This window comes from Xiphophorus couchianus, chromosome 4 (genome assembly GCF_001444195.1).
Source record: "Xiphophorus couchianus chromosome 4, X_couchianus-1.0, whole genome shotgun sequence".
Lineage (NCBI taxonomy): Eukaryota > Metazoa > Chordata > Actinopteri > Cyprinodontiformes > Poeciliidae > Xiphophorus > Xiphophorus couchianus.
Window position 1 is genome coordinate 24,300,732 of NC_040231.1, and position 15,819 is coordinate 24,316,550.

General features: G+C 41.3%; 1 protein-coding gene across 1 annotated transcript; it reads right to left on the bottom strand.

Moving 5' to 3' along the window:
* Positions 1-7,893: 7,893 nt before the first annotated feature.
* cyp19a1a (cytochrome P450, family 19, subfamily A, polypeptide 1a) lies at positions 7,894-10,920 on the bottom strand. The gene is made up of 9 exons (XM_028013792.1): positions 10,665-10,920; positions 10,432-10,582; positions 10,188-10,342; positions 9,936-10,100; positions 9,740-9,854; positions 9,545-9,653; positions 9,290-9,452; positions 8,815-9,056; positions 7,894-8,351 (listed from the first exon to the last, which is right to left on the bottom strand). The coding sequence occupies exons 1-9, from the start codon at positions 10,858-10,860 to the stop codon at positions 8,094-8,096; spliced, it is 1,554 nt and encodes a 517-aa protein (XP_027869593.1). The 5' UTR covers positions 10,861-10,920; the 3' UTR covers positions 7,894-8,093.
* Between the last annotated feature and the right edge of the window lie 4,899 nt (positions 10,921-15,819).

Genomic DNA, 15,819 nt, shown 5'->3' on the forward strand with positions numbered 1-15,819 from the left:
CTCTCTCTGTATGCTGCGAGCGCTGTCTCTTCCTCTTTCGCTCTTCCTCTCTCCCTCCCTTTCTGTCACTGGTTAAGAGTGCTGCCTGTGTTTCAGCACAGCAATGGGAAGGACTCATTCACGGAGACTTGAAATGCAACTGCAGCACCAAAGATCCCATGACCTTTTTCAAAGCTGGATGCTTTAAAATCAGGAATGTGGTATTTGTTTGTGGTCACCTGGCGTCAGACGATCACTGGTTGGTTCAGATATGTTTGGGTCACTTAGCCTGCTATTTGGTTGATGATTCATAACTGAAAACTGCATCTCGGTTTCTATTTGGCAAAGAAACTGAGACATTGTTAAGATTTTTCTTCTGAAACTACGTGGAATTATTCGGTCAATTTACTGAATACTGGTCACCAACAATCATAGATCATCTCAAATATGTGGCTGGTGACTCAGTAGCCAGGTGCGTGCCACTGAAATGTATGTCAGCTGGTGCAGATCAGCAGACTGAGACTCATGTAGGGAGTTTGACAATTAGTGGTTTGAAAAGAAGACCCATCATGGAGGTTATGCCTTAATGAGCGACTGAGCAGGAGAGTCCAATTATGGTTAAGTTATCTCAGTGTAGGTGCAGCTGTTCTGTGAGGGAGTTTGAGCAAAGAATAGGTTATAAAAAAAATCTACATACATTTACATATTCAGTCTGTCATCTGAAGACAAACGACGCATGGCGCGACTAAAACCGAACTAGGAAGTATTCAGGCAAGGAGAGAGTTCAGCAGAGAAGCAGCCAAGAGGCCCGTGGTCACTTTGGAGGAGCAGCAGAGAGCCACAGCTCCAGTGGGATAATCTGCTGACAGAATTTATTAGTTCCATAATTCTGGCCTTGTATTTCAATACAGGATGCCGTTGCTGGAAAGGAGTCAAAACAAATTGTGTGTGCAGCTTTCCACGAGAAACGTAGGGAAGAAAACATCTGGACAGAGGTGTTCTTATTAATTGAGACGAGGGCTGACGTTTTTGACCATCATGCAAAATGCTGCGTGGCAAAAAAAAAAATTTTAAATGTAACTTCAAATACCATGCACATGGTGGTTGTACTTAATTTGTGAAGACAAATACAGAGCAATCAGCTTCATAAAGTACCACACCAGACAGGTCACAGGTAAAATAAGAACGACCTGAGCATGAGGTTCCAACTACAGTGGATTGGTTTGTATCAGAATGGTTATGTCCATTTTAATATTTGATGATTTTTTCTCCATAGAGCATATTTAAAACATTTGAAAGAAAGTGCAGCTTGGGACACTACTACTATCTTACTATGCTAGTCAACACACCATTGGCTCGCATTTCAAAAGCAGCCAATCCAGGCTCATTTAATTTTGCTTGGTGCTGATTGGCTGTACTCTGACTGTAGATCTTGGCTTCTGCAGTGGTGCAGTTTCCAATGAGCCTATTAATGTTTATTAATGCATTTTTGGTGTTTTGACTATTAAAATATGCAGCTGCAAGCATTTTAGAGGGGTTTTAAATATTCACAGGTTTCAGCTATTCTCCTCCGTGAATATCAGGAGTCACTGTATCGTTTTTCATCACTTTCACAATTTGGCATTACTTTATGTCTGTCCATCTCATCAAATCCTAATAAAATCCATCTTAGCTTAGGCTTCTGGTTGAATTGTTACTACAATTTGATCTTCCAAATTTGCATTTCACTATAAGATTTGACGGGAAAATTTAACATCACAGAATCAGAATTAATTGTGGAAAGCTGATGTGTAGAGATGAGGTAAGGATCATTGGAACAGAGAGGATTTAGTCAAGACCACCAGGCAAAGTGTGCAGTATGGGAGCGTCTGCTGCAAGGATTATTGGGAGGTGATCAAAGGTGTGATAGAGGCTTTATGTTTGAGCTTAGAACATCATAACACCATCACTTTGGTTGCATAAGAAACACCGACTTTCAAACACAAAAGGAAGAAGTATTTCTTCTCTTTCACTGGAAATGTTATCTTTTACGTTGAGAACAAGTCCTTGGATACACCACTGTATCCAAGGATGAAAACTGAAGAATGTTTTCATTCAGCTGAAATCACATCAGAACTTAATTAATATTGAAGGACTCAGAATCAGAAAGAAACATGAAGGTATCTTTCAGATTTCTGAGGGCAGAAAACAACCTTGAAAGAGCTGCATTCAGTTAAAGAGTTGACATTTTTTATAATCTTTCCCAGCCTATCACAGTAAAAGATTAAGAAGAATCATGTTGCATTAAAAAACCAAATATTTTTCGAAAGAATAAAAAGTTTATTACTGTAATGGGTTAGCGACCTGACCAAAGTGTACCCCACCTCTCACCTCTAGTCGCAGGCATCAGTTTATATTTCTAGGAGTGAATTCAAAATGGACAGACTGATAATCTATAGATGATATTGATCTCTCAACATTCCCAATCTACTGTTTCAAATTAAACTGTTCATGTTACAGCGTGTTATAACACCGAGCATATAAAGTGAGCTTTTACTTTAGATAAACCTGAATTTGCTGTGATTATTACTGCTAATGTCAAACATCAAAAGGTTTATTGATTTTGTTGCTACTTTATTTCTCTTGCTGCTGATGGAGAATTAAGAGCTTACTTTCGTCAGCTGATGTCTGGGCTTTTGTCTTCCATCCATGGGTGTTGCTGTGCTGCCGAAGGCTTGAAGGTCCTGTTTTAATTACACACTCTGTGTTTAGAACTGTATACGTAACAATGGACTAATGCTGTGTCCCAGGATCCGCAGGAACGGGGTCCATTACCCCCTTCGGGCTCAGCACTATCTTGTCTAAGCATATATTTTTTAATGTTTCCACAACGACTTGTAAAGAGTGATATAATTTCACAGCTGAAACATCTGTGGTCATTTTAGCTAATGCTGTTAAAATGCCTTTATAGATCCTATGATTACAAACCCATCAGGACCCCTACTGGAACCTGTCGAGGGTAATAAATGCAACACACCGGCACCATGCATGTGTAAACAGATCATAAGTTGTGTTTCTTTTTAATCAACGTGAATTAATTTCTGCTGGATGAGGCTGGGCGGCGTGTTGGGGGCAGGTGGGCGTTCAGTCGGTGGTCCGACAGAACTCAGAGGCATTACCGCCGTCCCAGGTGTGGACCTGAAAGCTGCTCAGCGGGAACGCTGGGGACCAGATGGCATCAGCCTTCCTTCCCACTGCCCGAGGCTCACTTATCTTTGACTCGGCGAGCATTTGTTGCCTGTTTGCGTGTCACGTCGACTCGCCTCTGCAATTCTGCAGAGACAATAAAATAATAAGAAGAAGAAGAGGAAAAAAAAGATGTGGCAGTAATAACAACAAGCTGCGCTTCTTTGATCCTGGCAATATAGCCTGCTCTCTTTTTTTTTTTTTTTTTGACCTGATGTGAAATGGAGAGTGGATGTGAGGCCTGTGTGGGCATGAATAGAAGCACACACCGCTCCTGGCCTGAGACAGAGCAGCATTATGATTGCCTGCTGTACCTTTGTGTGTTTGGAGAAACAGAAATATCTAACCAAAACAGATCTTATCAGTGAGCATGATTCTGTGTAGGTCATACCAGCTGTGCTCTAATTTTAGCCTTTTGGTGCCGCCTATCATCAGCACTAACTGGGTTCTTAAGACTATACTAATGGCAGCTATATTTGTAGATTTGTGAATGCTAAATACAAATTGACAAATGAAATAAACAGAACATGTAATCCAGTCAAATTAGTTTTAAAAGAGATTATGCTGCTCATGTGTGTCTCCATTAGCAATCAACAGACATATTGTATTGTAATTAAAATGTTTGAATCAATATACAAACAGGATGAAAACCCACTGCCAAGATGTAGAGAATCTCTCTGGATGGTGGCAAATTCAGAAACCCTCTTTGAGTTTGAAGGGATTCCTCATGTTGCTCCACTCCTCATTTTAACTGCATGCATCATAATCTACACGTCAGCTGCACATTCCCACGACCACTCTGTCATTTATATGATCGCATCACATCCTGACTCAGGCCTGCTTCACAGTCTTGGTGACCCGGCCATGCCAGTGTAATGTCCACACTCCCACCATTTCCACCATGCTTCTCCATGCTACACCCAGATCCTCAGCGCTGGTGCTGCAGGATTAAACCACCACGACCTCCTTACACAAGTTTTGTACCATGTTTAAGTTCGCCCCCTCAATGTGGTTTTGAAATTAAACTCTATCTAAAAGGTTTAAAAGTGCGCTTGGGAAATTTATGGCCATTCTACCAGAAATGCATTTATGAGGCCAGACTCTAGCCTGGGCATTGTCTCCTTACACCAGTCTGGAGTGCTTTACATCGCTGCATCTAACACTACCTGAACCGATCCATGAAGCTCTCTGTGTGCTGTTTTTTATTTAATCTGGACATAGCATAACATTTAATCTGTAGACTTTGAATCTAACCTGTGCGCACCCCAAACCTTGGATTCAAGATGGGTCACATTGCTCCAAATTTCTTCCAGATTTTTATAATACCACCAATAACTGACCTTGGAATATTTAGTGTCAACAAAATTTACAGACTAACTTTGTTACAAGAACGGCATCCCATCAAGGTACCATGCTGAAGTTCACAGAGCTTCTCAGACTGACCACAAATGTTTGTAGAAGCAGTCAAGATTAAAGATGCATCTCAGTTATTTATGCCTTCTTTTTGGGAATCGTGCATCCTTCAAGAGCCTGGTTTTGCTAATTTGGTTTATAATATATATGATAAACTACATCTCTGCAACTATTTTTGACCAAGAATGTCGCAGATTTCTACTCTTAGAGCTGTTCATGTTGGATGCTAAGAGCCAAATTTAGATTACTAAGGGGAAATGTTTACTCTGAAACTCTTCAAACTTCACCCTCCATGGCTTGTTTGTAAAAAATAAAAGAAACAGAACATGAAGCAGAAAACTGTGCTGGGATGATGACAGTCTCCTCTGCTGTTTAACAGGAAACAAATGAGTTGAGTTTGGCAAGTATAAGCTTCATAAAAGACTGTGTCCTGCCTGTCTGGGTTTCCTGTTACAAAGCAGCTTGATGAGAAGGACTGTGAGATATTTTGTCCCACTTTCTTATGAAATGTTCTGAAAATTGGTGCACTCATTACCAGGGAGGCAGAGAGGCATGCAAAAAGGCAAATGTCTGGGAGCATCATGGAAAACAGTGTCACTGCTGACTGTAGGAGGTACTATTCACAGTGACAGCGCTCCGACGACGAAGGGAGATGAGTACACTGCCAGTTTTTCCTTTCTGCTGGATGTTTCCATGACCACCAGTGCTCCTTTTTTTTTTTTTATGAAGCACTAATCCAGCAGGGGACTTAAACAGAAAGACAGTATGGCCGCTGGCATTTGAGAATCTAAGCTGAAAATGATGTGTGGGTGTGTGTTTGTCTGTGGCTGTGTTTGTGTGGGTCCTTAGCAGTATGTAATCAATCAGATTGTCAATCAGAGTACGAGGCAAGACTGTGTAAAGTTTTGCTGAGAGGCTGGAGTTTGTCGGGGGGGGGGTTTAAAGGCCATCTGTCATCCTTTCTCCATGAATTTGTAATTGGGAAGCTGAATTAGATGCATACATAGACCATTAGGCTTCCAATAACCACAAAATAAACATAATAGACCCTCATAAGCAAATACATAAAGTTTAGTTGGTATTGACAATCGACTCCAAGCGAAATGCAGCTCAGCGGGCTGTAATACAGAAGACTCATCATAGACATTCCAACAACAACATGACACTGCATGCAGCAAAATGTTTGTGTCATAAACAAACGCAGATGAACAAAATGAAAACACAAGCATTTTTCACTTCCTTCTTAAAAGTATTGCATAAACTGTAGCTTACACACACGCACACACAAATCAATGCAACAACAGCAGCGCATGTGAATTAAATGTTACCACAGATCTATTCAGCAGATGTCTGGCATCCCTTAGTTTGGAGCCACATTTCTTTTATTATTTTCCATCTTGGATCCCATTATTCTCAGTGAAGTCACTTTAGAAATTCTTCTGTGTCATTTTTTTTACATGGAGGAAACAATTTGAGGCTTTGGGTTCAGCCGTGCATTTACTGTACGTTCAGCCTATCTCGGTCAAAAGTTGGGAATAGAACCAACTTTTGCTGCAAATCCTTTATCGGATTTGCACAATCTGCTTCACTAACATCTATCTGTCCATTCCTCTTCACAGAATTGGCCAAGCTCAGGTAGATTGTATCATGGGCATGTTTTACCACCACCATGTTTCAAAACGGATATGACAGTAGTTGGGCTCCTGGGGTGAGTAGTCCATAATTTTGGCATGTTTTTTTTTTTTTGCCTGAAGCCATTTCTGTACCCTTCAGTAAGTGTTAACACATTTGTCAGATCGCGTTTGGAGGAAACACTTCGGCTGAACACCGATCCTCTTCTATTCATTTATTTTTTAAACTTAAATCAGCCTCTCACTGGACCCAGCTTGTCCTCGTCAGTGGCTCAGGCTGTGGTCAAACTTCCCAGTATGTGACAGGTTAGCTTAGCAAAGCAAGGGGAAAAAAAATGCTGGGAGACGAAGCAAAACACAGATGAGGAACTGTCAGATTTAACAGGAACTCTGTGACATCTCTACTGGATGCTCATGCTTTGTGCTTCTGGAGAAACTGTTTTCAAATAGTGGGTGTGAGCAGGTTGGAAATCAAATCACATTTTGTTCTTTCACACTGTTTCTATACTTTACACGTGTTTTCTTTAATAAGAAAAGATAACACGATTTTTTAATATAAATCATCATTTTAACACATACCCAAGCCGTGTCTATCTACCTCTATAGCAATTTCTCATTTGTGTTTTAACGTAAAACTGTTTTGTTGCAAAGTTTAATAACTTAACCTCCCTTACAGATGTGAGTTTTTTTTTTTTAACATATATCTGTTTTTGTCCTACAGCAGGAATCAATGCAGATACAAAACCCCAACCCAACCCGAACACAATCAGTAAATTTGTCGCTGACGTGCTGAAATGCTTTATTGCAGATGCTGATTTGCTCCAAAAAGTACATGTGTCTCTTCTTTCCTCGTCTATCTTTAGTCAGCAAAAGCAGGTCTCAGGTGGTTTTGTGTCAGTAAAGGACGGAGCCCACTCATTCATTTTAGATATTTCGCCGTCTTGCATCCCTGACAGACAGCTGACAACCGACATCTCCAGAGGGACTGTGCTGTGCAGAGGAAACCTTCTCCCACCATTTATCCCTGTTATTGTTTTAAGGGCATCCTGAGGCAAGCAAACCTCTGAGATGTGCTCTTGAGTTTTCTTTGTCTGTTTGTTTTGTTTTGTTTTTTTTTGCTAAATTCCTGAAGTGGTGTTGACAACAAGAAAGCAAAAAAAGAAAGAAAGATTTTCTTTCTTTTTTCATCAGCATCAGCTTGTGAAATTTGGCCAGAGGAAGACCAATTAAGCATAATGAACAGACTGGTTACTTTATTTAGACGTGGCTGCTAAACCATAAACTGCAGGCCTTTTGGAAGTACAATAGCGCCCTCTGCTGATCAATATCATCATATACAAAAAATTAAACTTTTTGTTAATGTTTTGGCTTTTCAAAATTCATCTCAACTTATAAGTAGATACTTATGGTACATAACAGATGTCTAGACCTTTCACACTTAATTTAACTTCCATGGATGTTTCTAATCTTAATGCAACATTAGAAACATATCTGTTTAATTTTAGTTGTATTGATAAATATATATTATGTATTACAAAAACTGTTATTTATTAACTATTTTCAGTTACATTAAGCAATTTTCCTTGCCCTTGCTGTATTTCGTATAGCGTTAAAACCACCAAAAGAAAGACGAAAACACACATCCTTAACATAATAATTTACATTTACTTCAAAGTTAGCATATAGACACTTACATTGTACATAGTTCATAACAACATGAGTATAAACACAAAATATATGACTCGTAAAATGAAACAGCAGTGCTTTGTACAATCATAAGACAATAAACAGATGTAGTGATGGAGGGCGTATCCATACAACATTATGTGAACATTGTTGGTGCGTCTAAGGCGTTTGCCAGCTTCCTCTCTGTCGGGGTAAGAATCTCATGCTGAGCTGCTTGGCCTCCTCCTGATGCTCCACGGGCTGCTGGGAAAGGTTGTTGGTCTGTGGGAGGCAGTCCAGGGTCAGGCCCTCGTGGGGGCAGACGGAGTACTGCGAGAGCAGAGTCGCCAGGATGGATTTCATCATCACCATGGCGATGTGCTTGCCAACGCAGGCGCGAGGGCCCGAGCCGAACGGCTGGAAGTAACGGCGGGGAGTCTGGAAGAGGACAGGCGGCATGTTGAGGGGGAGGACTGAGCAGAGAGCCGGTTGAAACGGTCAAGTTTAAAAAACTAAAACCAAAAGCTGCAGTTTCAAACATTGTAATTATTCAGGCAGATAATGCATGCCATATTTCAGTTTCTCTATAGCTAATATTTGCAATGACTAACTGCCGTAATCATCAGTGTTTCCAGCAGTTAGTTATATTTTCACATGCATAAGGATTTTCTTCTGATGCGATTCATTTTCCAGACTGAAGATTCAAAATGTTGCAGCAAAATCTCCAAATGCCTCGCTGAAACTTCTGCCAAGTGGTTTAATCAGATTTTAATCCACATCAATGAGGAAAGTAAAGAGGAAAAAACAATCAAAGAGTTTGAAAATGAAGTTTGTTCCCTTACATTTACATATTAAACAATTAAAAGTTCGTTTTTGGACCGTGAACCTTCTCACCACTCACATTTTTCTGGAAGTTCTCCAGACTAAATTCGTCCGCCTTGTGGAAGAACTCTGTCCGGTGCATGCGGCCCGTGTTCAGGATGATATTTGTGCCCTTTGGCACCCGGTAACCTTCGATGACGTCATCCGACAGGGCTCGCCGCATGGTGAAGTCCACCACCGGGTGGAAGCGCAGGCACTCGTTGATGAAACTCTCCAGCACCTGCAGCTTCTGAAGGTCCCCATTCTGCATCTGTCTGTCGCCTTCAAAGAAAAGACAAAAATTCTGTTTCATTACCAGAAGCTGGGATATTCCACAGCTAACGGAGTCCAACGAACTAAGAACGTTGTTTGAAATAAATGTCAGGAAAAACAACTGAATGCAACCCTTTTAGTTTAATGTTGAATCCAACTCATTTGGTGAGCAAAAACGTCATCAATGCAACACAACGGAACGAGTTGCAACCTGTGTTTATTCAGCACAGTGAGCAGCTCACCTATGACGGTGTCTATCTCCTGCAGCAGCTGCAGCTCCACGTGGGGGGTCTGTTTGAGGAGCAGCAGCATGAAGAAGAGGCTGATGGACAAAGTGTCCGGAGCAGCGATCACCATCTCCAGCACGCATTGCCTCACGTTCTCAGCCGACAGCTCTCCGTGGTTCTGAGAGCATACGCACAAAGAGTTAGGGAGAAAATAATAATAAAAAGAAACACTCAAGGCTTTGTTTGGAAACGTGCAATTATCTCACTGACTTGTGCAAATATGAGGTCTGCCGTGAAGTTGATGTCCAGCTTATCTGCCTGCTCCATTTCTCTCCTCTTTTGTTCCACGAGGCTTTCTATGGCATCCTGAAGCTCCTGGCTGTGAGAAGGTAAATTAATGTTGCCTTGCAGTTAAACATAACCCCATACAGGTCAACATATGCACATGGCAGCACACTGACTCACGCTGCTGTCTTGTGTCTTTGGTGAATCCAGCCAAACTTGAAGTAGATGTCAGGTTTGATCAGCACCGTCTGCCACGTTTCGAAATACCTGTGAATCTTCAGCAGCAGCTCTTTCTCTGCAGACAACACAAATGATTAGCTTAACGTGCTCTGAATCACCACTTCTTTTATTTTACAAGATGCCTGGTTGTATTCACCGTTGAGCGGGACATCCAGGAAGAGCCTGTTGGAGATGTCAACCACAGTGCAGCGCAGCAAACTGAGGACGTCCACGTGAGCCAAGCTGTCCAGGTTGTCCAGGTGGGACTGCGTGGAGGACACGCAAACCTCCACGGTCTGCTGCAGATTGGGACCTGTCAGGGCTAAAACATGGGCCTTTTTGTTTGTGATTTACAGTCGTGTGAACTATCTGCACTCTACAGCGCCGGTTTGAGGCTCTAAGATGATACCTTTGGCAAAATAGGTGCGTATCTTTTTCCACAGGGCTACGTTGTTGTTGAAGATGATGCCTCTTTCATTCATGCCGAGGCAGCTGAGTCCTGGTTTGCTCCCAAAACGGGAGGTGTACTTTCCATTCTTCAGAACATGATTAACTGCCGAGGCCCTGATGAAGGGGAAAAAAGGGATACATGGGTTGTCATAAAAGTTGAGAGGATTTGTACAGTGTCTTTAACGTTAAAGGAGAAAACCAACCTGCTGAGTATAAGGGTCTCCTCTCCGTTGATCCAAACTCTGACAATGTCTCCGTACTTCTTGTTATAGTAGTTGCTGGCTGTGCCAATCCCAGTCCAGATAAATCTCAAGTATGATAAATGTGGACCAAAACCCAGGCAGAACGAAGGGCCTGTTGTGGTAGATGACAGTGAATTTCTTGGCGCTTACGCTAAGCTCGTTGTCTGAGGCTAAGAAACTGAAGCTGGACCTACCTGGAACCGTGTTTTTCTCCGTGTGACTCCAAGCCACCACCAGCAGACAAACGAGAAGAATGAGGGTTCTTGTTGCTATCGGGATGCCAGGTGACAGGTGTGCTGTGGCATTTAAGGAAATGGACACCAGGTCTGTCACCGCACCATCCATATCCACAGTAGACATGGTCCCACCACAGGAAGAGATCGAGTCCATAAGACGGAGGGTATGAAACGATGTCGACGTAGCTCCTCAAGCCCAACCAGTGTAAAATGATGAAAGCTGTCTGAGCTTTCTCTTTATAGGCTCTTTGAGCTGGTGACGAGCCAGGTCAGGGTAAAACAAAAGCCACAACATCTTTGGAAAATGGTAAACAATACAGGGAAGACCTTGAGAAGCTGGATTTGCGCCTGTGCCCTTGAGCGTACAGGTCTTAGTTGAGCGAGTGCATGTCGGCAGGACCATTTGTTTGTCATTTTGTTGATGAGAAGCATCGCGTCGTCCTTTGAACATCAGAGGAATGTGATCCTACACCCAACAGCTGGCTTCAGAGTGTATGGGAAACCCCGTGTTATCGCTGCCATTATGGGAGGTTTATCTCTGCAGCCAAATTCGTTGGTAGTTTTTGTCTTTGCAGGCCAGGCAGGGCTGATAAAGTTGGAATGATGTACTACAAGCTCACTTTTTATTTAATGCGATTTGTCGTTTTCAGTTTGGTCACATTAGGATTTCTAATAGCTTTTTAATGAATTCCTGAAAATCACGACTTGCTTTTTGTAAATTCATTTGGATAACATTTTAGCAGAACATGAGCTTCACAGGATCTGTCTCCTTACTCATGAATCACTCAAAATAAAATGTTATGTGATTTAAATGAGGATTTCGAGATCTACTGTTAAGGTGTAGATGGGATAAAAAAAGTTGCTCTCATTAATCGTTTGTAAGTACTATCATATTTTTTTATGCATTTGGCTCAGACATTACCTAAAACATCTGTTCTCCATGTTTTAAATTCATTCACTTACTAAGCAGTCGTTTCCCTTTCCTAAGCTTCACAGTTTCACCACATTTGATCCTTTTTTATTTTCTCAGGGTGGAACATCTCTTTGTCTTGGTCAGTCCTACACGTTACCTGCTACTATATTATAATATTAACGCCTTTTAAACAGATTCTCTACATTCTTAGTATAATGTAAAACTGGCCCACACCACAATACCACCACCATATCTCACAGGTGGATAAAGCTTTTATAAAGAAAGGCAGAAATCCATGCTGCTCTGGGATTTTGTTGTCTAATGATCATCACCAACAGCTTTCCTGGCTTTAGGAAGCCAATTTGTTCCCATAATGCAATTCAACAAATATGATTTTTAGAATCAAACTTTTGATTTTTATTATTTATGGAAATCATCTCTTTCATGATTATCATTTAGTTGATTGAGAAACATGAAAGAAATAAAGCAGCGTGCAATCTTCTTTAGAAGCAAAACTTTCTGCTTATCAAATGTTGAAGAATATAAACAGTAAGAAAAAGTCACTTTTAGCTAATGTAGTGCAGAGAAGCCTATATGCTAAAATTAGCTAAAGTATATTAAATATTATCCTAATGATTGTGGGTCACTACCATGTTTTCTAACATTAAGTTGTTCCATTTAGTGTGACAACAGTAATGTATAAGATATTAGCTAAAAATGAAATGCTGTGAATAGCTTCTGACCTTCACCAGCACATTGTTTGACATTTACTAAATTTAGCAGGTTATCATAAAATGTACTCAAAATAATTTGAGCCAAAATTTTAGCCCTCACTTGAATGTTGACTAAGTAAATTAATTCGTGCAACATGCAAATGGTAATGTATCAGTATATGAAAACCAAATCTTCACTTAATAAAATGCTAACATTAGCAAGAAGGCTATCACTAATGTTGGAGGGAGGATTGGAATGTAAGGAGGATGGAGAGGAAGGTTGGATTAGAGTTAAAATTAGGGTTGGACAGAGGGTCAGGGTTGGCATCAGGGTTGGAATTAGAGTCGGGCTTGGAAAGAGGGCTGGGAGGAGGGTTTGACATAGTTGAATTAGGGATGGAAGGAGTATTCAGGTTGGAATTAGTATTAAACTGGAAACCCTTTTAGTGGGTCACTGTTTTTTCTGAAGACTAAGGTTAATGAAAACAAAAGATTTCAAGAGTGATTTTATGAAATCTGTAGAAGGTGTGAAAAACCTGAAATACACAGAAGTAGTGGAAGGATATGACCACATTTTAAAGTTTTAACGGCGTTTTAGGCTGATAGTACGCAGAATGTACTTAGTTGTTAAAGAGCGCAAAGGTTTTAGCAGAATTTTTCAGAAGTTATTGGATGTTCCATTTATTTCAATGGAAACCACGATGATCACAAAACGCTAAATATTTCATAAATCATGCCAATATAAAAAAAATATCTCCAGTGTGCTGAATAAGCAGAATATGGGAAAAGTTGAATGGTTGAAATAGCAGAAAGTATACAGGAGTAGTTCAGTGGTGAAAGGTTTGCGGGGAAAAAGTGGAGGAACTCAAAAATGTGAATGCCTACAGCATTATTGCCAGAACTTTATGTTTCCTTCTGTACTTCTTTCATTTTACTTGGAACTAGCAAAGCAGCCATTAGGCTTAAATTCTTGCTCATACAAAGCACTACCTCTTCCCACAAATATCCTCCATGGAGTTGCAGTCTCCAGCTGAGCTTCCACCTCACAGAGCACCCATCCCCAGTGACACCACCACTCAGCTCCTTCAAACTAGAGGCACCAGCAATTAGCAAACACCTGGTGGACACAACGAGGCACGTTGTTGTGATGACATCCTGACGGCGACGTGTCAAAAAGAAAAGGAGCTTCTAAAGGAAACAGAGGCAAATTTCAAAGCATCAAATTGCGAAGTCCAATTTCTTTCGATTTATGTTCGATATATACAGCATTTTTATGACAACTGAAGGTAACTTAATAGTTTCTTGATTGTGCCATAAAATGGCACCATGTGCCTGGAATATACATAATACCCTCCTTTAACATCTTGTTTTGGGAGCTGAGGATTGTAATTCAAGACAAAGTCCACAGTGTTTGGCTTCATCTCTCCCTTCGCTGTGTTTAATCGCTCTGCATGAAAGGCTCTGTCAGTTCACTCACCGCCCACATTCAAGTTCAAGAATGCGCACGGCTCAAATGCACGACTGTGCGCTCAGGGCCTGCCACAATAACCAAGGCCTGTGTGATGGCTAAGACCAAGATTGTTCTGGATGATTAGGCAACGACAGCCCCTCGGTAAACTTGTCTCTGGGTTCAGGGCTGTGGTCAAGCACATCTTTGTCTTTACTGCATCTGAAGATTAGGTGATGATTGACCAGTTAAATGTTAGATGATGACATGTTTGCCTTTGTCTTGCAATCAAAACCTACAACTTTAGAATCACTTGCCGGATATTTAATTGCCCATATTTTATTAGATAAAATATGAAAGATGTGCATTGGATTACCACACAAAGAAAATGTGACTATACTTCAGTTTAAAGCACCAACTCAATGCGGTAAGACTTACTTAAGAAACCTTGACAAATGTATCTCATCAAGTTTAGAAGGGCTTTGGAAGGAAGATATGATAATGGAGAGAAGATTGCCTCGGCCCTAAGCTCTCATAAAAACGTGGAGATGGCAGCCAGAGAGAGTGCAGTTTTATGGTCCACTCCTAGAATTTTGCAATTAACTTCACTTATTGTATGCAGTAGCAGTAACTTTAAACTCTTACAGGCATATTTATCATGCGAGTCTCACAGGATTCAATATGAAGTGAAAATGTTTTTGTTCTGATTAAGTTCTCTTTAACTCAGACCTTTAATGACGTTTTACCAGCTGTTGTCTTTGATTAAGATTTTCTTTCTAAAGCAGTGTTTTAATGTTGATCATGGCTTTCTGTTCAGCTGGCCTCCTCTCTGAACTGTACCAGACATGCTTTAATAAAACTCAACCTTGGAAACACTGAGCAGAAGGGTGAACTTTCCTTGAAAATACGCCAGGTTATCTCTGTACCCTTCATGAACTCTGGACTGGAGTCTAACTGCCTGGACGAAGACATGAAGATGCTCTGCAGGAAAATCACTAAAACTGGAGATGATCAAAACACCAATGTTTACTGTGTAAGTTTAAAACATCGGCTATAGCAACATCTTCCAGTTAAGCCATCTGTAAGGAGTCGACATTTTCCTTTGGCGTTCATCTGCTAAATGGCGGCATCTCTCTGTTTTTTATCAGCTAAGCTTGGGGCAGTGAATGACGCGCAACAAAGGAACAGCCTCCATGTTTTTAAGACGTTATCTATGCACATGTCTACACATCTGGAGGAGCAATTCAAGCTGCTTGTCCATGACCCACAGCCTCAGGCATGAGCCCCCAACACTAACTCTAAAAGCAGTAGTGAGAATCTGTTTTCTTCCTTCCTCCTTCCATGGGAAATCTGTACGTCTTTATCCGCAAAAGTTACAGAAAGTAGATAGGAAAATCCATCAAGTCTGTTTCAGTGAACATCTCCAGAGAGACAAATTAAGTGATTCGGTTTTTGAACAACTCCAAAGCGGTACCGCTACCAGCTCTGAGATCTTTCAGCGTTTGGAAGGTTGTTATTTATGTAACTCCCTCCTGAACTGTCACTCCTCAGGTGAAATGTCCCCGTCGTGGGCCAAATTGAAGGAAAAGAAATGGGTCAGTGGTGCCGTCGGTGAATGAAAGCCGCAAAGATGTGACAGGGTTGAGGAGCCGGAGGGGAGGTTCGGGGAGGACAAAGGCGCTTGGAAACCGAGGGAAATGAACCAACTTAGAGGCACCGCGGTGACATTGATGTTCTCTGATGTTGTCTGCTTTCTCTGAATCCAAATTACAACGTGACGTCACAGAACTTTGTCCAACGTGCATTAAATGTTTGCAATGTGTTGTGCATGCGAGTGCCGTTGCGTGTGCATCACACAAATAAAATGTGCATGCGTGTGTCGATGTGCGTGATGTCAGTCTGCCCACGGCGGTGCAGTAAAATGGCTTCTGATGAATATAAATCAGGTGACTGAACAGGCTGGGGTTTCTTCCCAGACCAGCTCAGAAGATTGTGTAATGCCCACTCCTACACTGGCCGTGCACACCCCTACACACGACC

What these genes read in the sequence shown, in the direction of transcription:
- cyp19a1a (XM_028013792.1), bottom strand. Translation starts at nt 10,860, where the DNA reads ATGGACTCGATCTCTTCCTGTGGTGGGACCATGTCTACTGTGGATATG. An exon ending in CAAAGACACAAGACAGCAGC is followed by an intron (nt 9,654 to 9,739) that starts GTGAGTCAGTGT and finishes ACCTTCTCACAG; the next exon opens with CCAGGAGCTTCAGGATGCCA. An exon ending in GGAGATAGACACCGTCATAG is followed by an intron (nt 9,057 to 9,289) that starts GTGAGCTGCTCA and finishes TTTTCTTTGAAG; the next exon opens with GCGACAGACAGATGCAGAAT.